The sequence below is a fragment of the Dermacentor silvarum genome, chromosome 5, assembly GCF_013339745.2.
Source record: "Dermacentor silvarum isolate Dsil-2018 chromosome 5, BIME_Dsil_1.4, whole genome shotgun sequence".
In the NCBI taxonomy this organism is placed as follows: domain Eukaryota; kingdom Metazoa; phylum Arthropoda; class Arachnida; order Ixodida; family Ixodidae; genus Dermacentor; species Dermacentor silvarum.
Genome location: NC_051158.1, coordinates 67387791 through 67413056, shown reverse-complemented (window position 1 = coordinate 67413056; position 25266 = coordinate 67387791). Strand labels below are relative to the sequence as shown.

The following is a 25266-nucleotide window of genomic DNA, read 5'->3' as shown; positions in this document are numbered from 1 at the left end:
GTTTGGAGACAACATAGTCAATAGATGAAACCAGCGACAGCATTTGAGAAAGTTCTGATACAGAAAGGCATGTCTCGTGCTCAGCAATAACTTTTAACATTTGTTAGCTGGCGAAAAATGGTCACCGGAAGAAATAAATTAAGTATACATGTCAATATCTTGCAAAGTCTACTGAATTAAAGCTCAGCGGAAGTAAAAGTTCTGCGGAAGTCCACCTAGCGGACTTCCGCTGAACTATTACGTCAAAGTCTACTGAAGTAAGGATCTGGCACATGGTGGCTTCGTTAAATCCAAAATGCAATGCAACATTTGTAATAGATATTGATAAAATTAATAGCGACAAACGAGTTCCCCCGTTCCACATTTTGGGTTAGTTTTAAGAACCTGTGATCTGTCAGTGAAGTTCAAAAAGAACTTCACTTCAAAATGAACTTCAAACTTGATTCTTAATCTCGTTTTTAATTACAAAAGCTACAGTGAAATACCACTCCTTTCAAAATGCAATCCTTCTACAAAATTTTACAGTGCCTTCACACAATGCACAAACCATGTACAGTGGAACCTCGTTGATACGATCTTCGCAGGAACCAGAAAATAAAACGTATCATCCAAAGCAAGCCCCAAAACGTAAGAAAACAGGCTTACTTGGTTACAAACTCGCTAGCAAAGCTACCTGTGGCGTCGAGTGATACTTCTCTGCATAACACGCGTATTATGAGGAGCAGCATCATGCAACATCACACGAACCGCAGCCAACACATTTTTTTGAGCAATTTTAAAATAGCTCGTCAGTTTTTGCTGCACTTTTTTTTTTGAAAGTCCATAAACAAGTTTTTAAAAGATAAAAAACGAAGCCACCGTTTCCACGCTCAACTGTGCAGTTTTTCTTTCAAAGCCTTAACGTTTCCTTGACATAGCTGCGGAGGTCACGGCACCACGAGGTCAAGAATTCCAAAACAAAGGAACACGGTAGAGCAGTGTGAGACAATGAGCGATACGACTGGCGGACGAGGGCAGGTGCTTCATTCAGCCACGTGACCGCATGAAGATCTCGCCTGAAAAGCCAACCAAAACAAGCACGAGCGAAAGCTGACGCGAGCAGACGATACTACCAATGCGAAAATAGTGGTCGGGCAGGTCCGCATGACACCAATGTCCCGCCGGGGCGCGCGGCAATTTAAATTGGTACAGGACCGATCCCTCCCACAGCACGAAAAACCTGCTTCGCGGCAGTTTTGTGGCGCCCATTTTGCCGCTAGTGTCGCCGGCTCTTAACACGTTGTTCGTGGGTCGTTGGAATGTAATTTAATCTGGTATACTTGAATATAAAGCTACGAGTTTCGGAAATTTCAGTTTGCAGTCGTATAATCCAATTTCAGGAGAAAACGTGATCGTATACATTGCCCCTATGGAGCAGGGCTTGGCCGGGAAATGGAAAAAAAACATATCATCCCGAAAAACGTATTACGCAGAATCGTATCAACGAGGTTACACTGTAACGCTGATTATAAGACTGCCAGAGTTTAGTAAGGAGTATAAAAATATAAAGTATAAACGCTCACAATAGATTACGAGGGCAATAAAACCCCACTTGAAGTTTGGGCTGCTATCATGACGGGCATTTCCCATGTGGCATCCCTATACACCTATTAGGTGGGGCGCCCTCAGGTTGAGGACAAACACCCGTTTCTAAGCGTTGAGGTACCATAATGGCCGAGCACCTGGCCAGGATCGTGCTTGTACCTATTTTACCGGAAGGTATTCGGTGCCAGTTCTAGTCTGCCTTCAACAGGCTCGCAATGTTTCACTTTCTGCACCAAGGCCACCTGTGATTAACAATTGTCACCCGGAGACTATGCACATAATTCCTATAGGCCCCCTTTTGAGATGCGAAGCCCCAAAAGTAGCCGAGCACCAGATCGAGGGACATCTCTACCCATTAGAAAAACTGGTGCGTTTCCGGTGGCAATGGGATTTGAACCCAGTACACCCCACATAAGAGCCAGCTGCTCTCCAACTAGGCCATCGATGCTCTGTCACTAGACCATTGATTCAGTTACCAATCTCTTTATCAGCCTACACTCCTATACTGCAAGAAGAGGTGTTACAGAAGCTGCTATACTTAAGACAAAACAAATAACAAATGCACACCACATTTGTTTTACGTTTTCATCCACATACAAGATTGCTTACTGCCCAAAAGTGTCAAAACAAAATCATAGGGAAGCTGCATGTTTCTCAACAAGGTTGTAGTGCAGGAAAAAAGAGCAGACAACCGCGCAGACACTTCTCTCCTTCTTCGCTCTTTGTCGCTTCTAAAGACAATTGAATTTTTTAAAGCCTGGCCACCCCCATTTATTAATCTTCCCTTCCAAGAAAATCCACCCTAGTAGAGGCTGGCGAAATTTTTTTTCCTCGAAAGAATGCAACAGCAGTGCCACTGTGCCTTTGCAACATCTTGTTCTGCAACTGGTCTATAGTTGGCCATTGCGGCAACCACTCACCAGTTTCAAGCCAAGGTCGTGGGCAACGTACTCGGGAGCGTGAGGGGGCGGCATGTTCCAGCCAACGCGTCGATCGGGCATGAAGCGCTGCTGCCTCAGCTGCGCGTAGAGGCAGCGGGTGAAGCGCACCTCCGCCATGACACGCGTCTCGGGTGGGAAGTGCCTGCATTGCGGACGAGAGAACGGAAAAGGTTGAAGCTTCTGCTCCACGCAAGCAATTGCGGCATCAGTCAACAGACACTACCATTTCGAGAACAATGCGCTGTCAGAGCCTCCAAATCTGGGCGGTGTTAGATTTTGCACACACAGTGCTGTCAGATCAAATCAAACTGGGGTGTGACATCCTAGACACACTAACTATGAGGGAAGCTGTAGTGGGGGCCTTCGGAATAATTTCAAGCATCCGAGGGCATTTTTTATTTTCAATGCAATTGTTATGCAACCACCACAGGCAGGAATCAAACCCACAGCTTTGTGCGGAGCAGAATGCCATGGCGACGGAGCCACTGCACAGGTTACTCCCTCAACCAATTCAAGGAATGAAGGGGAATAGAATGATTATTAACAAATCCTTTATTCAAATGTGCACGGACACACTTAGGAAGGAAAGGCGAAAGGGTGGGAATGCGTAACGAGGCACGGCTATGTTATAGGCACTTTTCTTTTTTCGCACATCAACAAAATCAACCAATCACAACCCGTCGTCCACATCGCCGAGCGAAACGAAAGCCGAGGGACGTGGGCTTCCAAAGTCACTACAAAAGTCAAGACACAACAGCAGCAGCCACAGGTAAAGGGGGGCACAAACCCAGAGCAAATCAGGGACGCGCTAGTCGCGCAAGTTCAAAAAGAAAATGCTAGTCTGCGCAGCATGGTGGAACAACTCAGGGCAGAAATTGCGGAACTGAGGAAAGAGAGGGAGACATGTTCCCTCCCTCCGCCCGCGCCTTCTCCACTTCCACCCCCCGCAGTCGTTGCTGACGAGGTTACTAACGCGGAGGTTCCTATGGATGCCCACTCAGACACTAGAGCCACTAAAAAGAGGGCACTTGACAAGCAGGCAAGGAGCGAGGAAGCTGATTTCTGCACTCAGTTCAAGGACAGTCTAGCCGAAGTCAAAGACGTGCTCAAGCAATTAACTAAAGCGGTAGCGTCCCTTAACACTAGGATGGCCAAATTGAAGAAGGATGTGGTAAAGATCCAGACGGACAATGCAAAACCACACTTTAGGAGGTCAGTTAAGAGCAAGGCGACCTCCATGGCGACGCCTGGTAATAAATCGCAGCTTAAGGTAGCTGCCATTTCCGGCGATGGCTGCGAAACGTAACGTTGAAAATTTCTAGATCTGGCAGTGGAACTGCTGGGGTTTTCTTCAGAAAAGGGCGGTCCTTCAGCAGTTTCTCAGATCACAGGTCGATAAGCCACAGGTCTTTTCTATTGCAAGAGACACTCACGGATAGAGTCACCCTTCCAGGGTACACATCTCACGTTGTCAAGAGTGTGGAAGGCAGGGGCATCTGTACACTGGTAGCCAAAAAATACACATTCATAGAACATGATCTACACATGGGGCGCAGCACAACAGAACACTCCTTTGTCGAAATTATTCCAAGTGGTGGCCTTAGAAACAGATTCTTTCTACTCCACATCTATAGTTCGCCGAGGGGTAGGCATCACCGATTCCATACAATTATTTCTAAAGCGGTCTCCGTGGCACGGAAAGAGAGGGCACCCATCGTGGTGGCCGGGGACTTTAATGCACCACATCACGCGTGGGGTTACCCTCGTACCGAGCCCAAGGGGGCCGACCTCTGGCAAACGGTTTCAGATCTCAATCTTACGTTGGTCACGGATCCCGCTTTTCCTACCAGAACAGGCAATTCATGCTCGCGTGATTCCACTCCGGATCTCACTTTTGTGGGCTCCGAGGGGGAAGTTTCGTGGGTTAATCTCGGCATTGATTTGGGCAGTGATCACTGCATACTCAGCACGACTATCCAATTACAAGGCAAACCCCCCAAAACGTTCACTTTCACGGATTGGGATCTCTTTCGTAAAATCAGATCGGAGAGAGTTGGCGACGAAGGCCTGTCCAACTTTGACGGATGGCTATCCCAGGCCATCTGCGACGTCGAAACGGCCACCAAGTCCATCCAAACGAACCTTGTGATAGACAAAATAGATAGCAAGTTAGCTCATCTCATAGAGGCCAAAGAGTCTCTACTTTCTAGGTGGAAAACCCAAAAACTTAATCGGAGGCTGCGCAAACGCATCGCGGAATTGAACCGAGAGATTGCCGAATACTGCCAAATGCTAGAGAAACAGCATTGGGACGAGGTTTGCAACATGGTGGACGAACGGATGAGAATTGGAGGGAAATGGAACCTCCTCAGGCATTTACTTCATGGGGACAAGTCCAAGTCAAATCAGAGTCGTGCGGTGGACAAGATTCTCCACGCAGAAAGAAATAAAGGTTCCAAAACGGAGATTGCGGACTCGTTGGCGAGGAGGTATTTGCCCTTGGTTGGAGAGCCCGCTACTCCTGCCAGAGATTATCCAAACTATGAGGGAATACAGGCAGCCGAGCTGGACAAACCCTTTCAAGAAGCAGAAGTACGAAATGCGTTGTTCAACCTGAACGGAAGGTCAACTCCAGGACCCGACGGAATAACGAACAAAATGCTTCGCAATCTCGATGATAATTCGATAAAGATTATCACTGAGGAGGTGAACCGCATTTGGGAGTCTGGGGTCTTCCCTGATAAATGGAAGATAGCCTCAGTAATTCTCATCCCGAAACCAGGCCGCAGCCCAGGGATAGAAAACTTACGGCCCATATCCCTCACATCCTGTCTAGGGAAGGTAGTTGAGCATGTGATCAATGACAGAATCTCTAAACACATCGAGGACGAGGGGTTGTTCCCCAATAACATGTTCGGCTTTAGACCACACCTGTCTACGCAGGACGTCATGCTGCTCATTAGGCACACCGTATTAGAACGGGATACTAGAGACATCAGGGCCATTCTGGGGCTTGACCTCGAAAAAGCCTTTGACAACGTAACCCACCATCACATTCTGGACTCCATCTCACGCCTCAACCTCGGAGAGAAGTTTCACAGCTTTGTTAGCTCCTTCCTTAAAGATAGGAAGGCCACCATCAAACTCGGCGATCTCAAATCAGAGCTTTACGAGCTTGGTTCTGTTGGCACGCCACAGGGGTCGGTTGTTTCACCGCTTCTTTTCAATATTGCCATGTGCGAGCTTGCGACCGAGCTAGAACATCTAGGTGGTATCCGAAGCGCCATTTACGCTGACGACATCACCGTCTGGTGCACTGGAGGTTCGGACGGACAAGTCGAACGATCTCTACAGGAGTCAGTCGACTGCGTTGTTAGTCACATACAGAAAATGGGACTCAAACTCTCGAGGTCAAAATCTGAACTTCTCCTGTACCGCCCAACTAAAAGGAGTCCAAAACCGAAAAATTGGAAGCCCTTAGACGAGATAAATATCAGACTACACACGGCAACTGGGCAAACGATCCCAACAGTTGACTCTATCCGGGTTTTAGGCATGATTATCGAGGCCAACGGGCACAACGGTCGCACAATCAACAGACTAACCTCGCACGCGGAGGGAGTAATTAGACTAATTTCCAGGGTGTCCAACAATAGAGGAGGGCTCAAAGAAGACAACCTTCTGAGGATTTACCACGCGTTCCTAATGAGTCATGTAAACTACGTTGCACCTATGCACAAATGGCAAGTTCACGAGAGAACCAAACTAAACACGCTCATTCGCAAGAGTATAAAGAGGGTCCTTGGCCTCCCGATGCGTACTAACACCGAAAGGCTCATGAGTCTAGGTGTTCACAACACCCTGGAGGAAGTCATTGAAGCGCAGCAGACGGCGCAGCTTGCTAGACTTTCGTCCACCATCGCGGGGCGAAAAATCCTTGAAGGCGTCAACATCAATCCCATTTTTGCGATGGAACGCAACACGCAGCTGACAAATCACACGAGATCTTACATTAAGGTTTCTCCACTGCCAAGGAACGTACACCCACAACACAATACAGGCAGAAGGTTGGCTAGGGCCTCTGCACTCCTGGCACACGCACACGCACACGCGTCGGACGCATGCTTCGTCGATGCCGCTCAATACGAGCGTTCCGCTAGCAGCACCTCTCGTTTTGCGGCCGTCTCCGTTGACACCAAGGGCCGGGTACTTTCGGCCGCATCAATCATTACCTCGTCGCCCGGTAAGGCAGAACAGCTAGCCCTAGCATTAGCGCTGTTAGATCCAAGCAAAACGGAAGTCTACACAGACTCGAGATCGGCAGCAAGAGCATTCGCATCTGGGGCCGTCTGTAAGGAAGTCGCCAAGATACTCGAAGGAAAAGTACTCTTTCATCACACCATCACCTGGTTCCCGGCCCATGTAGGGTCGAAAGTAGGGGGGCTTGTCAACGCCAACGAATTGGCCCATGCTCAGGCGCGAGGTCTTGCTTGCCGCGCTGGGCTATCTGGGGCCGGTGCACCTGGCGGGGCCCGCGATGGGTCTGGTCCGATCGTGGCGGAGACGGAACCCCCCCGCTTTAGGGACATACTCTCCACCTTTAACGAAGTCACAAAGCATTATCAACTTGCTCGCAGGGCATTTCCGTTGCCCCACCGAAATCTATCACGGCCTCAATCGGTTACGCTTAGGTTATTACAAACGCACTCGTATCCCAGCCTCTCAATCTATAGTCGTTTCACGGAGGTCTCCCCTTCGTGTCCCGACTGCAGCGGATACAGCGATTTTAACCATATGCTCTGGGAGTGCCCCTCTTTACAGGACCACACGGATCAAGAAATCCCGCAAGACACATTCTATTTACTGATAAAGAGTCATGACTGGTTCAATCAACTCAAGGCAGTCCAGAAGGCCCACGATGCGGCGGTGAGGCTTGGCCTTCCCGTCCCGACGTGGGAGCGGCCCGCGGTCCTCCCTCCATGAAAACAAGGGGTGACTACTTCAGGACGTCAATAAAGTTTCCTACCTACCTACCTACATCAACAAAAAGCAGTACAACACAATAAGTATGTAAATCTTGTACAAAATTGGCATTGCTGTACAATCCTTGCAATTACAGTAAAAGCTTGTTATTTCACACCTCATTCATTCGAAATTTTGGCAATTCAATTTAACTGGCACAGTCTGGCCAAACTCCATAGAAATCTCGTGTTTTAAAAAGCTTGCTTAATTCGCTTGCGAATCGCACAAATAATTCAAACTGCGCACCGCCATGGCCATCTCCTGGCTCGCCCTGGTGGTCCCTTTCCCAGCTAAGCAACAGGTGGTGAGACATGCTTATCACCATTGTCATTGATCCACACCACAACGACAGCACCCCAGGATCTCAAAGGTTATGCTTTTACAGACTACACGCACCAGAAAAGGAGTCAGAATCACGTCATGGAGGCCATGTTCTTGCATTTATTTTTGCAAATGGTTAATTGCATCGACCTCGACAGTGGAGCATGCAACCGATGTGGCCCTCCGGGCAACTCGCCAGCCGCAAACGTTGAGCAGGCTAGATAAGCTGCGCCATTTTTTATCATTTGTTGTGCGAGTGCACCGTTGTATCTGTTGTGGGACGTTTCTGTCACGGCAACCAGACCAATACTGTGCGAATGCCACTGTGTTTTCATTGCTTGGTGAATGCTGGAGGCTAGTGGACCCGAGGAAAACGGTCGCGTGCCTGTTCAGTACAGACCTGAGATCTGTTAACAACAAGCGAATGCGTGGCTGGAGCTACCATCCATGCCGTCTACAGGTACACACGCATTATCAGCGAGATTACACGCCCCCTGCTTAATCAAACTGCTCGGTGATAAACAAATCGAGTCGTGCACACAAGTGAGCGGAAACACACTTTCAAGTGACCTTAAGTGACTCCACTGAGACGGCAGCACCTCTCAACAACCAGCAGTGCCGAATGTGCGTGAAATATCAAACATAAGATCGTCGCCATACATGTAACGTCAAAAACGCTTAAAGCCTTAAATATCTTCATTGCTAGGAAGAACACCGATTTTTCCAAGTTATCCAAGGACTCGGAGCAGCTAGGCTGCATCCTTCCACGTTTGCGCAGAAGCGCCGGTACAGGACAAGCACACATCACGATGGAGCAGGTGGGCACAGGACCCGATTTGTACCCACTGTTGCCATCAGTCGTGCCCCAACTGACGGCATCTGCAATGAAGTGCTTGTTCTGCCCCTTCGTCCGCAGATACAAATTGATGACCGTAAACCTGTCAATGACTTCTGGAAATGGAGACAACTTGCTCCAAATCTTTGTGGAAACCGGCACGACAGAATCAGTTTTGAATCATTTCCTCCTTTATGTGTTAACGATCACATTAGATTTACTTTTCTCCATACTTGACTTGATAATTTCCCACTTCATGGCAAACGGCAGATTCTGCCGCTTCGCACTGGCCACCACACACAAAAAAAAAGGCAACACGTGGGAAAACACAGCAAAACAATGGCGCGAATCTCCACGACAGCGAGTGTTGCAGGGCAGGCCAGGATCATTTTTCGTAAGGCAGTGGTCACCCGCAGTGCGCTTTGCATTGCGGTTGCCACATTTTTCGCCTAGCTTTCCCTCTTGATTCAGTATAGTAACTCAATGTGTAACACCGCGCATCCGCTCCTTACAGATCACGAATGGCATGCATGTTATCAGCGTGACATAGCATTCTTGACAGGAAAGTATTGAGCACAAAGTTTTCAAGAGAGGAAACGCAAGCACTAAACATCACGATTATTGTTGTGAGACAAGGTTATATGCCCCAAGGGGTGTCACCTAGTTTTAAAAAGCAAAAGGCTGTTTTTTTGCATCCCTTATGTATACATTCTTTAAGTGCAATGTATATTGGTTTACACCCCTTCAATTACACCCTTTGCGAGCAATTGGTGTTGCTTTGCACCCCTTGTAAGTAAGTGCACCGTTTGTATGCAAGGGGAGCATTTACTCTTTCATCCCAAGCAAGCACTTTCCAAGAAGGGAGCATTGCCACGCACCTCATGGCCCTGAGTGCCCTCAGGTCGAGGGGGTCACGTGACACAAACGCCCCCACCGCAGGTCCCAGCAGGGCGGGGTCCCGCTGGAGCAAGGTCCACGGCTGCCGCCGGGAGGTAGCAGTGCGCCCGGTGATGGCTCGTGCGGTGCCGGGCTGGTGCATCGTGGAAGCGGGCCGCCAGCGACTTCTGCACTCCCGGTGCGGCCCTGCAAGCGAAAGCAACAAAAAGAGCCCACGTCGTTCAAAAACTGAATCTGTGAAGACAAGCGAAATCAGATCTTTTTGCAGAATGTCATGGCTCATCTTTTACAGGTGATGAAGTGAAGGGATAGCTATGAGGCAAAGAACATGTGTGACAGTGCTCCTGATAATAGCCCAACAGTCTTATGAATGAATGTTTGTTTAAGCAGGGAAACAGAATAAACATTTCTGACTTACCTTGTTGCATTAGATAAATTGTTATATCCGTGTTCGTCCACAATCAAGGTCAGACTGTATAGTTTAGCAAACAAGAAGCAAGGGCAATCGACAGAAGGAAAGTATTTCATGGCTTCTGGAATGGATTTTTTGCTTATCAGAAATTTTAGGCAGTCTTCACGAAGCCACCATATATTTTCGGGACACTCGACTCTCACGCGTCCCCTGCTGTTGTTTTCCCCGCATAGCTCTCGCATATACTGAAATCTGGCTTCGCCACGTAGCCAAGCGCTACCAGCGGTCGGTGTAGTTGCAGAAGAGTACGAGAGATGCGCAAGTGTTGCGCTGCTAACGCCACCTGTCGGCAGGGTTACTTGGCACGAAAGGGAGTAGCCACTTCCTCTTTGGCTTGGGGTCGGTGGAGCGCGCGAACTTGTCGCACACCTGCTGGCACGCTCTGCGGGACCGTTTTGCAAGAGGCTTCGGAGCGGGGCACCGGGATGGACGCACATGATCGTTCGAATGCACCACTGTCCACATAACTGTACACGCAAACTATTAGGCGTTTGTGTCCAGCATGGGGGTGAACATATTCGGTCTATGACTTTCTCAGTTCGTGAGCGCCCATCGGCATGTTCTATTGGTAATGATTGGGCTAGCTGGCACTGGTGTATGAAAAGTGCAACAAATGCCTTTTTGATTGTTTGCACTACTGTGTTGGTCGTACCTTTGTCCTAAGAACATGTTTGAGACCCCCCCAATATACAGTTAAACCTGGATATAATGAAATTGCCAAATTCCAGAAAAACTTCGTTATAAAGAGGATTTCATTATAGCAGATTCGGCACGAAAATTCGAAAAACAAATGCTTACCGTATTTACTCGATTCTAACGCGCACCTGTTTTCCGTGACCAAAAGAGAGGGGAAAAAAATCCTTTGCAGTACCACGCACCTCATGCTTTCATACAGAAATACAACTATCGCTCAAGATTTACTCCCAATACACTAATGCGATGAACAAAGAAGTCTCGTGGACGCGTGTCATTTCGCACAAGCGCGAGGTGTCGGAAACAAAGAGCGAGCGACACGATGGCGTCGTGGTGTCGTATAGTGTCACCTAGTGTCAGGTTAGTGAAGTGAAGCGCAGAAACTTGTGCAGTAACCAAAGAGTGGCGCTGCCAGCGCGTTGAAAAAAAAAAAACGTTTTTTTTTTTCTTTCGGCAATATCAACTGGAAAAGGAGAGTGCCGGCTTGGCGGGCTAGGCCAGCTGCAGCAAGCGGCAGGATCAGGTTTGAATGAAGGGAGGGGGAAAGGTCACGCCCACAGCGGCAAGATCGCTGGGTCGAAGGATGCAGGCCTGCCTCACGCACGCTCTCGCCTCGCAGTCGCCGTGAATTCGAGCGTGCCAAGCACGCCACCGCCGCTTCGCATTCTGTTGCGGCGGAGAAGGTGCTTCCGGTTGCTGCTCGCGCAAAAATGACAAAATTTGGGGCGGAACCTCTAGGTTGTCGGCGGGGAAAATTCGTTATTTCGAGGGGGTCTCCCGCTGCCACTTCATTGCGTAGAGGTCTCAAATGCATGTGTTTCTATGGAGTAACGGCGGGGAATAGAAAAACTTTGTTATATCCAGGAATTCGTCACATGGAGGTTCGTTATAAACAGGTTTAACTGTATACTAAAAGAAAATAGCACACTAACTTTGTCTTTGTGATTGAAGACCTGATATGTGTGATGGCATCGTCAATTCTAGGTGCCGGGGCACTTTCTGAGGCCTTGCCATTCTCCAGGGGGACCACGTGCAGGCTATTACGATAAATGTACACCTGCAAAAAAAAAGGGGGGAGGGGGATAATGTAAGGTGAGCACATAAGATTGTGCAGACATCGCGCACCGTAGGAATTGTAAGCAAAACTGTAAGCAAACAAAGCAATTGTAAGCCAGCAAGACGACACGATGCATCACGATAAAAATGTGCAACGAATCTTGCCAACAAATACATCCCATAATGGTCATCAGCCACACTCACGCACCTTGCAGAGCAAAGCCAAATGCGAACCAGGGGGTGATAGTAACGAGCAATACTTTTCGGTGATACTATCACCTTCGTAACATTTAGTGTAACTCCGCACCGGATGCAATGAAGCACACGGCTGAAAGCATTCCTGGCACTGTACGAAGATAGAGAGCTTTGCACAGTCGCCAGAATTGTTGCCAGCCATATATATCAACACGTCCAGTGCCAAGCCGCACTAAATGTCGCAAAAGTGATTGTATCGCCAGCAGTGACAGCTTCTACTCAGCGTGGCAGTTGGCAATGACACACCAAATTACAGCGAGGTAGGCAATGAGAGTTTCGCTTTAAAGAAACAACATATAAAATAACACAGCAATACCCAGTTCCTAGCGTTTAACAGCTGTCACAGTAATACAGCACTGCTTCAGTTTGCTTTCTACTTGTGTACGGTTTGACACCACTAGTGTGAATATTCTGGTACTTTCTGTTATGATGTGGATATCTCATTTGCAGTAAAGAAGAGCACGAGCTGGCTAGTGAGCAGTGCAACTGTAAGCCCGTGTTCCACGTTTCGGTGGCAAAAGCAGCCGGTCTTCTGTTGGGTATGCAACACAGAAGATTGTGACGTCGCGTCTTTTCATACACCAGTTGCTATCCTCCCCACTGGTTGCCCGAGCCACACCGGCATGCCCCAATCACTTGTACAACACTGCTATGCCACCGACAGATAAGTCTCCTCCTTGCTAAACATGTTGCGTCAAAGTCACGGGGCGTCCTTTCCTTTCGGTGTGGTTCAATTTCTCGCATGCCCCCTTTAACTGAATCATAGTGTATCATGTGGATGCGGTTCCAACTTGAGCCCCTATCCATCCTTGTTCCCCATGTGAATATGAGAAACAGACCCTATACAGGTAAATCACGAAGACAATGATAGTGATCAAGACCGATGTGACTGGCAACTACGACAGCAACATGATGACACTATCAAGGAGAGCGACACGAAATAACCCTTTTAAGAAGCAGTTTAAAGAGCATTCAAGCTCAACCACTACTTAAAATCTGTACTGAGTACACAAAGGGACGAATGAACACTGCAATGCTGCATCAACAGCTGTCCACTACACATAATCATTCGATTTGATCATGACTCAACATCAGCTGCTCATGTTCGTTTCACAATGTGTTCCCCATCTCTTAAGGTGTGCTAAACAACAGGCATGGGTCGCAAACTCTGCACACTCACTCGATTTTCACTAGTCTCCGGGTTCAACCACTTGGGAAGGTGCTCGGCGGCCTCTATGAGCAGGAACTCTCCGTCTGTGTCCTCGACCCTGGGCAGACAGTGAAAAAGGCAAGGCTTACACTCAATGCATTTTCACTGCAATGTTCCTTAGCCCTTTAAGCGCCATGCCTAAGCATACCTGTAACGTCACTTTCACCACCACGCGTCTTCATCGTGCGGCATCATCATCAGTGCCACAAGTCTGCTTGTGGCTCCTGTCGCAAATGAGCTAGAGGAACCTACTGTTGCTCTCGACCAAGCTGGCTGCCGCAGCCACCACTCCACTTTGACTTCCGAAATAAATGTAAGAACGACGGCATGCCACGTCGGCCAATGTCGCGTAACCCTCTAGCCGTACCCACGATAATTCATGAACGGGAAACATCCATAGAGTGGTTGTGCCATCTACTCAGAAGTTAGATAAACTACATTTTTTTTTATGTTAGCTTTTGTTCTTATATGCATTATGTTGCATTTGAGATGAACACCAAAAAAGTAACCCGCAACTTATGAACCCAATGAAAAGAGTTTCAAACACACTAAAATATTGCGAAACTTGTCCCAAATGGCACCCGTTGCTTCAGCATGAAGTTCAAAAGAGGGGAGGCATGGCTTTCATTTTTCCCACTATGATAATACACCTTTCCCTGCCAAAGAGGTGCAAGAAAAAGTTTCTGAAGAATATCCTAGACTCAAGAACTGTGCGAGTGTTTCTTGTTATCATCCCTAGTAATGTGAACCCTGTGGGAATCCAGGTCCCAAGATGGTCTATCACGCAGCAAACGTCGGGCACGCACGCCAAGCAGGTTTGGGGAGAAAAGAAAACCTTCTTCACACAGGTTGCGCATGGGATTTGCAAGCGTTATGAGCGCCCCCGGGCGTGTCAAGCGAGATCCCTCCGACATTGCCCAAGTCTCTTTGGTCACCGGCAAGCAGCGAGTGCAGAAGTTTCAGCCGCCGCTGCCCTTTTCCTGCAGGTAGTTAGTCAACCATGTTTTTGCCGTCACAATCGCCTCGGCTTCCCGTATCCCCAGCTGGTAAGTCGTAAGCCCCTTTTTACCTAGCCTATTGTCTGCCGAAGGGAGCCCTCAGTGATGTAAACTATAGCTAGCTGGCCTACTCGAAGCGTTAGTTGCAATCATAATAAATAGTTTCCCAGTGTACATGTGGTTATCTACTGTCGCCTCAAGCTTGTAACGGACCAAAGTGACCGCATCTAGAAATAATTTCCCTCATACAAAGAACAAATGTGAGATAGGTCCACACAGTTTACAATTATGTATTAAAATTACACAGATCCAACGCACATTTTGGAATCACTGTAATGCAAAGCTTTTGTGAGGCAGTTAATTAAAAACTACAAAATTGCTCAACTCCTGCAATGCATTTCACAGCACAGCGGTTATGCGCCTTACCGGCAAATTTGCAAGACACGAAAACCCCAACCACACAACCCACGTGACCCTGGATTACACTACCTCTGGAATCAGCCCAGTTTACTATTGCCCCCTCTTTAGGGTCCCACATAGCAAAAAGTTGACCGAGCAGACACATCGATACCTAACAAAAAGGGAATGAAAAGCTCTGCCTTAATAAACGAATTACTCACATTAAGGTGTATATTTGTAGTACAGGAGACATTTAAGCGCTGTTTGTTGTTTCATTGCGTAATTCTGTAGAGAATAAAGCCGGCCACTAGCACATGTGTAGGGGTAGTACAGATGGAGCTACATATAAGCTGAATCGTTATACGAGTGCTGTCCTGTGCATGAGCTATTCAGCAAGACAGCAGCAGCAGCCATTGTTAGAAAAGTCCGGGAAGAAAAACTATGCCTGTCTTCATGCTACTCCTGAATAGCTTGTATCGGCAGCGCAGACACTGACCAAAACCTCACACAAGGAGCTTTTAGTGCCATCCCATTTTGGCTGAATGATACAGCAATGCACGTCAGCTTCTGGATGCAGTAACGAACTAGGGAAGGTGGCTATGTCAGATGCAAGCCTGCTGTAACATCTCGGCCCAGAGGTCAACTGGCCACTCCTCCCACTCCTAGATCACCATATGCTGCTTATCACCACTACGTCAACAACAATGACACTGCATTAATCTGAAGTGTTGCCACATGCAACTTCACCCTTGTTTACCTCCCGCCTTGGTGGGCGTCTCTTGTCCGTGCGAACTGGTGCAACTTTCTTGTTCGTTTTCACAAACTATTGGCCCAGTTCGAATTTTTACCATTAAGTTGTGTGTTGAGTGCCTAGTAAATTTCTGTTGAAAACTGCACTTGAAACGTGTTCATTGTTCAAAATGGTCTGTGTTTGCAAGTAGGTGCAAGTGGCATCATCATTCCCCATTACTTTTCAAACATTGTGTTCTTGAGACTAACAAAAGTGCAACCTGAGTTCACTTAAATATAGTAAAGCAGTGCCGGAGTTCGAACGCTGAAGTGCAAATCCGATCATATAACGACTTGCAGCATCGATGCCAAGAATGTCAGTCTAGATCTATTAGTGAGCAACTTTCAAAAAAGTTGAATTCCTGAACCCAATAATTTTAGCATTGCACCAATTTTAGCATTGCACGTTTCACAATCCGCTCCCTCTAGGTGGCAAAAGCGCATGCGCAGACTCGCGGGAGCGGAACGGCGCGGGATCAATTAAACGTACTGAAGCAAGCACTGGATCGATTACATATTTGCTATCAAATAACATCAACGGGCGGCAACGTTATTTACTCCGAGATTATTTACATTAGAGTTGCCGTCAGCTCTCGTCTAGTCAGATGACGAAGAGCTGCGCCGAAAAACGAGTTTGTTCGGTTGCTCCTCATCTGTTGCTATGGCAACGACGTCATTCTGCCAGGTGAGTCAAGCCACGCCTAATCGATGACAAGTGCATCACAAAATGTCGGCTCGCTACGTAGACTACAAATGACCACATTCGTGCTGGTGCACAGTTTGGCGACGCGACATCAAAGAAGCTCTCGACTGCGCGTTAAATGGGGTCCTCGGGCTTACTTGACGACCAAGTCCTTGTCATCCTTGGTGAGCTCGTAGAGCAGATACACGATAAACCACTCGTCCTCGACGTTGTCTCCGAAGTACGTGCTGCCTTCCAAATGGGGTGGAACACCGTCTGCACAAGCATGGCAAGAAAAGAAAACAGAGAAACGCCCCTTCGATACCTTCGATCGAAACTTGACGCACCCCGCGCGAACGCTCTCCTCACCTCTTTGTGCGTCAACTACGCACAAGTTGAACTGCTCGTCCTGCCAAATGTAGCTGGTTATGAGCGGAAGGAGCTTGGCTGTGTACAGCTCGGCCCTCTTTTCGAGCTCAAGTCTCGCCTTTGCGGGGTTTTCGAGCTTCGGAAACAAATAATAGCGGACCGTGTCATCCACAACTCGCCTGGCCGCCGCCATGTTTGAATGCGAAACCGTTACTAATGCAAAACCGTTTGTTAAAGAACAAAAAAAAAATAAAATAATTGTCCCTTTCTATACACTTTCTGTGCGTTATATGTAGAAGCAAAGTTTTTTTTTCTGTCACCAAACAATTTTAGGAACCTTGTTTGTTATCTTTTCTTGCAACTGCCATTGATAGTTGCGAATGATAAAAGGCTGAATCAGTCGCTCTTCGTAGTTCGCTTCTCGTCATATGATTTTGTGTTGACGCCGTTGCCTCCTTGCTCTGACGGCCTTTGACATTTTTACGGCTCTCGGCGGTTCGTAGCATCAGCGACGTTCGAAGTGTCGTGAAGCAGTGCGAAGAAAAATGCTCAAGCCACGGGCGCTCACTCAAGTCTTGTCGCAGGCCAACACAAACGGCGTGCTGTGCACCTTGTGAGTTTGTGGGTGGTTGTGTTGTGACTTGCCTTTTCAGTGGTGGACTTAAGTTCTTACGGGCGTCTGTTGTAATTGATACGCGGCAATCTTCTGGTGTGGCTCTCTTGACAGCACATCGTGTCTTCGGCCTAGTTCAAATGTAACTTTTGGGGCGCGCACGAGGTGTCTTGGTCACCGTACCCGTTTTCGCTGCCCCGAAGTAAGCTCATGTCATTTTGTTCAACCGGATACGCAGATGTTGTATTTTTGAACACGTAGCGTGTGAACGTCCAGCTGTGTTTAGCTACCGGTCGCTAATAATAGGTATTGTCGCGCACAACCATCAACTAGTCTGGTGCTCGATGATACGCTTGCCACTTGGCGACAACTGAAGCCGTGGGTTGGCGCAGTCTTGACCGTTCACGTGATACGCATTCGCAGTCGTTGATAGGGACATTGTGAAGTTTATGATTGCTGCACTGATGGTGAGAGCTTAGCCTGCCTAATTCATTTTTAAGGAAAAAAAAGGGACCCTAGTCGTTTTGCCGGAGCTAATACATATTGCATTTGAAGAACAGTCACTTGTAAATATAAACTACGTTTTGCAACTTTCTAAAGACGTTGTGTAGCAGGGACCTCAAACACAATCCTTGCAAAACTTTCTATACAGACTACATTGTCTGCCCCCACGAGGTTCTGTGTCAAAGCCATACAGACTGTTTCAGGTTAGTTGATTTAGGGGAAATTATAAGAGGCCTTGGGGCGTAAAGTCTGAAATTTACCTATTGAGAACGTAGGAAAACATGCAAGCAAGAGTCGCTGACAAATGTAGAGCGTTTGCACCGTGGAGTGCTACGAGGTAGTAGTAGTACATGCCACTCCTTTAGAGGGAGAGCAGGCTTCACACACTAGAAGTCTCGGGCATTTGCTGTACCCGAATTTGCATAGCCCGTCACGGAACCTCAGTGGTTATGGCTTTCTGCCGTTAGGCAGGAGGTCGTATATTCGATTCCTTACTGCCACGGATACGTTCTGATTAGGGGGAATGCAAAATACACTTGTTTCCCTATCTTTGGGTGTAAATAAACGACAGATAGGTTGTCGGAAATAATCCAGATCCATCCTCCACAGCGGTGACCTTCATATACCCAATGTTGCTTTGGCATATCAAACACCATGAAAGAAATACTAACATTTCTTATTTTAGCTTGGAGGATGCATTTTGTTGGCCGCTGTGAAATTCATGTCGCGTAATGATTGCAAATAATCCACACTGGCATCCTGGAAAGAATTGTTTTCTTGAGCCCTCAAAGCGTTCAACATTTGATTTCAAATTTAATTGAATACGTCTTCTCTGCAGGCTGCTGAACCGCGAGGGCACCCTCCTGGCCTACTCAGGTTATGCAGACAAGGATGCCAAGATGACGGCAGCCATCGCCAGCAGTATTTGGCTCGCCAACGAAAAGAATGCACATGCTGCCATCAGTGAGGGGCAGCTCCGGCTCGTCATCGTCGAGTGCGAGGTAATGATTTTCCCTCCTCTCGTAACCCAGAAAAATCCGAGGACACCTAAGCACTTCTTACGAGTTGTAAATTCGAAAGCATTAATGTCCAATTGAACGCCGGTGAGCGGTCCTTCGAGTTTCGTACTGCGAGTAGTGCTTGCGTTAACGCTCGTTCCGCCCGCCATGTATTGCAAGAGTTGACGAGGATTTTCGCTGCCTGCTGCTGCGCTCGTTTTTCTGCATTCTTCCGCACCCTTACTTCGTCCGCGGTGTACTGGCATGGACGGTCACGTTTTGCTACTGCCAAGGTTGCAGCCACCGACGATGCAGATGCTTCAGACTCCATATGTGCTGCCTGAGCCAGCAAGCAGCAGCAGCCTGCGGTGCCAATGCCGCATGCCACTGACATTTCGCTAGTGCCGAGGTTGCAGCCACCGATGATGTAGATGCTTCAGACGTCTTAGCGGTACCTGCTGCCTGAGCCAGCAAGCACGAGCCAGTGTCACGAGTGCACAAGGCACGCTCGTGACGTGGCATCGCAGCCAATGGGAAATTAGGTGCCATTTCCCTGCTACAGACGCCGCTGGCTTATTCGCTCAATGGGCTATTTGACGCTTTCGCATCAAGAGCACGTCACTTGCAGCATTGCATTCATTGTGAACACTAAAGGCCATGTTCTAACTTCAGTTGTGGAAGACAGTGCTACACAAACAGGGCAAGGCAAATAACAGACAGAACGCAGTAATATATAAAAACAGAACTGTACACATGCCTAGATAACCTCGAGTTACCATGACATGTGAAAACAAGGTGGTTATAGGAGCGGCCACAATGCCTGTATGTCATCTTCATGAAGCACTCTGTAAGGCTTACTTATTATGCGCATTGGCCCTAGCTCGTGGATGTAAAATGCTCTTGTTATTAAATAATGTGTGGTTTCATCCCTATGCCTTAAAAAACTTGGCTAGCTTCCTAGTCCTATGTACAGGCGGCCAGGTGACTGTGCTCGTATAGTCTGCATACATATCACAACTTTCAAAACCACTGTTCAGAGTAATCGGAGATCAAAAAGTAACCGGAAGCCTTTTTTTTTTTTTAATCCACTCTAAGCAGGACGGCCAGGTGGCCATCACCCAGGTTGCCAACCTGCTTCTGTGCCTACATGCCAAGACCAGCGTGGGACAAGGGCTGCTCAGGGCCAAGGCGCGCGCCCTCGTCGAGTACCTCGAAGGGCCCCTGCTCCAGGTTGCTGTCTCGTAGCCAAGAAGAGCCATTCGGAGTCGTTGCCTGTCAGCACTGAAACAGGCCCCTTGTGTAGAGAACTTTTCACGTTGTGTGACTGTCGACTTTAGGTTGGTTGCCGTGGCGGCGGGACGGGAGTGTGCCGTTGTTTCGGAGTGTGAAGATGGAAGACGAGAGAATTTGTTCAGAAGGCAAAGAGATAGCTGTGGGAGAAGAAGAGTGTAGTTCCAGTTGTTCATCGCAATTCATTGTTTAGCGGTGCTAAAAGCAGATGTAATGCAGAGAAGTTGCAGACGGAGCAAACGCCCATCCCGTGTGCATCTTCTGCTGCATCTCGTCTGTTTCTGCCACCATTAAATCGTGAGTTGCAATGCCTCTAAAGTGTGGATTCACATGGCAGATGAAACTGTTGATTCAGATCGCAGACGAGTGTGAAGTGGCTGAACTGCAACAAGTTGCACTGCTAGCAACTCTTGTGCGAACTGAATAAACAAGTCTGTTCATCATGTGAATCCAAGTCAGCCATCTAGCCAAGCTCTGCTGCTTGATTTCAGTGCTGAAACACGGGGAATGGTATGCCTTGATGCTTTGCATAAATTCTGTCATGGAACACAGCAGACGCCAGTCACTCAACTCCTTTACTTTTGCATAAAATTGTTTCTATCTTTATATTGCGTGTGTGTGCTTGTGAGTATATCTGTTCCTGAAGGGAGTAATAATTCTCTTCTGAGCCATATCTCACTCAGCTTGGGGCGATTCAATGTTCCCATAAATGAAATGAAAATATGTGGTCCCTAAAGGTTTGAGTTGACCCTCAGTTGACTAGAAGCTCTGCGTGATCTTATCTTGATCACGTCATGTTGATTCGCGTTGTCAGCTGCAAATTATTCGTCCTGAGCGGAAGTGTTCTGAGAGAGAAAAGTTACAGGGGCTGTCTCAGTAGACAAATGTGAAGCTAGATTATCGGTAGGTTGCTTCTGGAATATCAAATAGATCGGCCATATCTTGAGCTGAAGCTTGGTAAGCCAGAAACGACATGAAGTAGAAAACATGTGAAGACGCCATCTGCTAATTCTTACACCAGCCACCGCCCCCCTTCATCACATTGCAGCTTTCGATAGCATTTGCTTGGGCGTACTGAACTTTACTGAACAATGAAGGTAGCATTGTGTTTGGAAATAGGGCAGACTCGACCTCCTAGTTTGAGGGAACATTTATTGCATAAAAGCAACCTGAGAAGGCGAAAATACATACTGTGAAATTTGTCGTGTCATAGCGAGGCCATGGGACTTGATTTTGGGGCACAGTTCAAGAACAGAAGTGTCCTTACTTCCACTAATAATGAACCCCTTACAGTCGAACAAAAGTTACACCTTGATATAATGAAGTGCCATAGATCCTTGTGTAGGAGCAACGAGTGTGGTGCATCCTGCAGAAGGAAATTTCCATAATTCAACCATATGACCATTGGCGATTTAAATGCCTGTCTTCCTCTGCAACATAGTTGAAAATTTGTTACATTTAAATTCCAGGTATAAATACACTTTGTCATTTGAGCTAAAAATACATGGCCTTCTATGCACAAAATGATACATTATGTTGAGGATTCTGTTACATTAAAGTTTAAATGTACAATTTTCTGAGTGTTTTAGCAGTCTAAACTAATCTAGTGTTTTGCCTTGGTATTCCTGGATATAGAAGATAGGCTAGCAGCAGGGCGGGGTTGTCCAAAAACCAAAACAAAGAGCAGGGCATGATTGTAGTCAAGCCCTTGTTACAACAAGACTACATCTGACACAAAAACACCTTTGTTATATCCAATATTTGTTATAAAGATGTAATAATCACAGGTGGATATTAGCAAGAAACAGTTTAAATTGACCTAATTATATTCAGGTTGGACTGTACTCTTCTTGCATGGAAACACTCAAGCATACCCAAGTCCTTGCAAATCAAAACACAATGCTGACCGATTGCTGCAACATGCCACTTTCAAGCACATTTTGCTCGACGCTGATATGCTCGCACACACTTCGGGCTTTGATCGCGCTTGAAAAGTTCAGATCGACTTCAGCAAGAATCAAAACTGGCCATGTGACAGGCACGTCGTTCTCGGTGGCAAGATGTGAAGAATAGTGTGCCTGTACTTTCAGAGACCTTTGTGTGTTGCCGTGTCTGCAACGTCCATGCTTCAAGGCTTCTATGTGCATGTTACAACTTTTCTTTTTCCTAAATGACACCCCTGTTGGGAATGTTTATATCTAAACCAGAGACAATGAAGCCGAAAAGCTTGCAAGCTTGTGGGCGCATGTGGCTATTCAGTCTTCCAGTGGGCTGGCACATTTGTCTCACTCTTAGAATGAATGCATATTCGAAAATAATTTGTGAAAGCAATTAGAAATGAAATGAAGGTGTGCAGGGAATGATTAAGTAAGAAAAACTTAGAACTGCGTGGAAAATGCAGTAGCGCAGAACAGTGCCCTATTTTTCGGTGTGTGTGTCAGAAACATGAAAGTCGTGCGTTCCTGAAAATGTAGTAGGTTTCTGATCAGTCGCACACCGTTACTGCTGCCGGATGAGCTCAGAAGAGGTCACTGTTCGAGGCAGATAGAGATAGTAGCCTTTTTGTACACTTAATAAATTTCATGATACAGGCTAGAGCTTTATGCTAAGTAAATTTTGTTTCAGCATCTGGCCACACGACTGGTGTCATCTGCAATCCACTTAGCAGCTTTGTTCGGTCGAAGAGGTGGTTCAGTTGCTAAGCCTTTTTGACGAACCTGCTTTGCACGCAATGAGGAAAGGTTTGCACATTGTTTATAATGGTGTTTTGTGTTCAACCCTTCAAGCATGATGTTGCTTAAGTCCTCCAAAATGCTGTGCCAGGTCCTATGAAGTCCTTGCGAATTCCTGAATTTTTCGCACAATATGCTGCTACGAACCTGGAGTAACTACAACACCAGATTTCCCATCCGTAATCACGGCATAGAATGTCTGAGGTGCCTTGATGCGATACTCATGCTTTGGCATTCCACACAAGTACGAATGCCTAGTACCCTGTGGATCGAGAGCGCAACCTTGCAAGTGTTTTTGCCTGAACACAAGACTGCTGCTGGAATGCTGTCCATCGGTGCTCCAAAGATGGGAGCAACCTCAAATTACTGCCACGGACAGGCACGCTTGCGAGGTTGCGTGTGGCTGCCAGTGAGTGTGTACAGGAATGTTTTGTTGTAGCAAGATGTTGCTCTTTGCATGTTGGGAATAAAGTTTACATTGTCCTGACTTCTATTTATTGTTGGCTTAGGTTCGATGCAGAACCTCACTGTGCGCGACAATCTTATCTAAGTTGTGGTATGAAGAGTGCACGTGTAGAGCTTCTATTGCATAGTTTCGCAGAATAAGCAGATACTCATTCGTACTCGCCAATATTTTTGCAGGGTATATACGGAGACATCATAATTAACTTTTGCAGAATCTTTAAAATTTGCCTATTGCAGATAACATAATTCTAGTATTTGAGCTGTACTATTCAAAGAGGCAGACATTACTTGCAAGAGAAATTTAAACATTTTCAACTAATTAACAAACATTCAATAAATAACATCCTAATTAGCACCTTACGGCACATATTGCAATTTATGAATTGTAGCTGGTGAGTTTGGAGATAAAGGCTGCTGCAACATGCCACTTTCAAGCACATTTTGCTCGACGCTGATATGCTTGCATACACTTCGGGCTTTGATCGCGCTTGAAAAGTTCAACACAGATCGACTTCAGCAAGAATCAAAACTGGCCATGTGACAAATCAAACTCCATAAAAATGCACTGCTTTTCCACTTACGGTTTTAACAACACATTCTTTTATGCATTGAAGCGCAATAGTAACTGGTACACCCATGTATTTCGTTCCACACTTGGGGAAATACCTCAAAACCAGTATCTTCCTGGAAATTAATTTCAAGCGTCTTGCAAACTCACTGGCTACAATTCGTAAACTGCAATATGGCCGTAATGTAATGATCGAAGAGTTTAATTATTGAATTTCTGTTAATTAGTTACATATGTGTTTTTATTTCTCATGCCAATGATGTCCGCCTCTTCGAATAATCCAGCTCGACGACAAGACTTAACTTATTTGCCATCGGCGATATTTAAAAATTTCGTGAAACTCATTTCGTTGGCACTTACGCCCGTACTCGTGCTCGCGCCAACACACACTCATTTTCATGCGTGCTTATTTGGCATTGAAGCGAGATGCAACACGAAGGGGAACTCCTTGGCCGCTCTTCATCACGTCAACGTTTTGACGGCGAGTGTTCGCGGTCATCAGGCGAGGTCTGTTCATACGCTTGCACGTATGTATACGTACGGGACACCACATGCTTGTTAACTTAATCAGTCGGTGAACGTTACTGCAATTTCTACAGCCGATAAAACCAAGAACCTTGCTTTGTGTACGTAACTCTACTACTTTGCTATCGATCGCTATCAATCAATGCTTCGCCTTTCGGACGAAACTGCGGTATTTCCTTTCTTTAACGCTGCATGTCCTGTACTTCCAGGTAGAGTGGCATGCGCGTCCATGGCATCATGGACATCCATGGCATGCGCGTCCACAGCATATATAAAGTAGCGAGCGCTGAGTTTTCAAGAAAGGAAACGCAAGCACGAACAGATGACCATTATTGTTTGTGAACAATATACGCCCCAAAGGGTGGAAACTTTTTTTAGAGTGAATAATCGTCGCTAGCTTGCCAGCCTATTCTTTAAAAGGATAGTAAAATAAAACAATAAATCAACTTAGGCTGATAAAGTATTCTTTGAAAACTCTGCTGTCTTTCATTACACTGCAATAGGTCAATTATTAGAATAAAAATTAAGGTGAAACTTAATTTTTTTTTTAATTTCGCGCGGAAACCTCGATGTCAGCATTCAGTATGACGTCACGACTTCTAAAGTAATTCGTCGTATTTGGGCCACGTTGGCACAGCAAAAGTTCGCGAAACTTGCCACATTCAGTCTTGGGCTCCTTTAGAACACAATGTAGTCAATCTTTACCGCTAAAGAATTAACTGGGATATAGAATGACGCTGTCCAAATCCATGACGTCACGGCAAGCTGGTGCGGGAACTTCAAAGGTGGCGTCGGCACCCGCCTTCTCTGTTTTTCGTTTCTTTCTGGCTTACCAAGCGGCTTCTCGCGGTAAGAGTACTGTTTTCGGTATTGCGGAAGGGTAATCTACTGATACAGAACAAATCATTTCCCCCTTTAGTGTCTCTTTAACGCGGCGCGCTCCGTACCTTCCGGTCACGAATGACATGCGCTTGTCAACGTGGCACAGCATTCCTGACAGGAGAGCGAGCGCAGAGTTTTTTATTGCAATAGCAATTATATGGACACT

The 25266-nt window shown here is 46.8% G+C and overlaps 2 protein-coding genes across 3 annotated transcripts in view; one reads left to right on the top strand and one right to left on the bottom strand.

Annotated features, from left to right (window-relative positions):
* Positions 1–16743, bottom strand: part of LOC119454158 (protein ecdysoneless homolog) — a 28576-nt gene extending 11833 nt beyond the window's left edge. Inside the window, exons 1-7 of the mRNA XM_049667953.1 lie at positions 16524–16743; positions 16313–16430; positions 13257–13344; positions 11698–11822; positions 10372–10454; positions 9582–9786; positions 2505–2667 (exon numbers count right to left, since the gene is read on the bottom strand). Of these exons, the coding sequence (XP_049523910.1) occupies positions 2505–2667; positions 9582–9786; positions 10372–10454; positions 11698–11822; positions 13257–13344; positions 16313–16430; positions 16524–16716 (975 nt within the window). The 5' untranslated portion in view covers positions 16717–16743. The remainder of the gene's footprint in view (positions 1–2504; positions 2668–9581; positions 9787–10371; positions 10455–11697; positions 11823–13256; positions 13345–16312; positions 16431–16523) is intronic.
* Positions 16744–16916: 173 nt separating this feature from the next.
* LOC119453458 (ragulator complex protein LAMTOR2) lies at positions 16917–23147 on the top strand. 2 transcript variants are annotated; one of them, XM_037715491.2, is made up of 3 exons: positions 16917–17136; positions 18479–18641; positions 19734–23147. In XM_037715491.2, the coding sequence occupies exons 1-3, from the start codon at positions 17069–17071 to the stop codon at positions 19881–19883; spliced, it is 381 nt and encodes a 126-aa protein (XP_037571419.1). In that variant the 5' UTR covers positions 16917–17068; the 3' UTR covers positions 19884–23147. The 2 variants fall into 2 exon arrangements, with proteins under 2 accessions (XP_037571419.1, XP_037571420.1); XM_037715492.2 differs by having other exon boundaries at positions 16922–17136; positions 19737–23147.
* The last annotated feature ends 2119 nt before the right edge of the window (positions 23148–25266 follow it).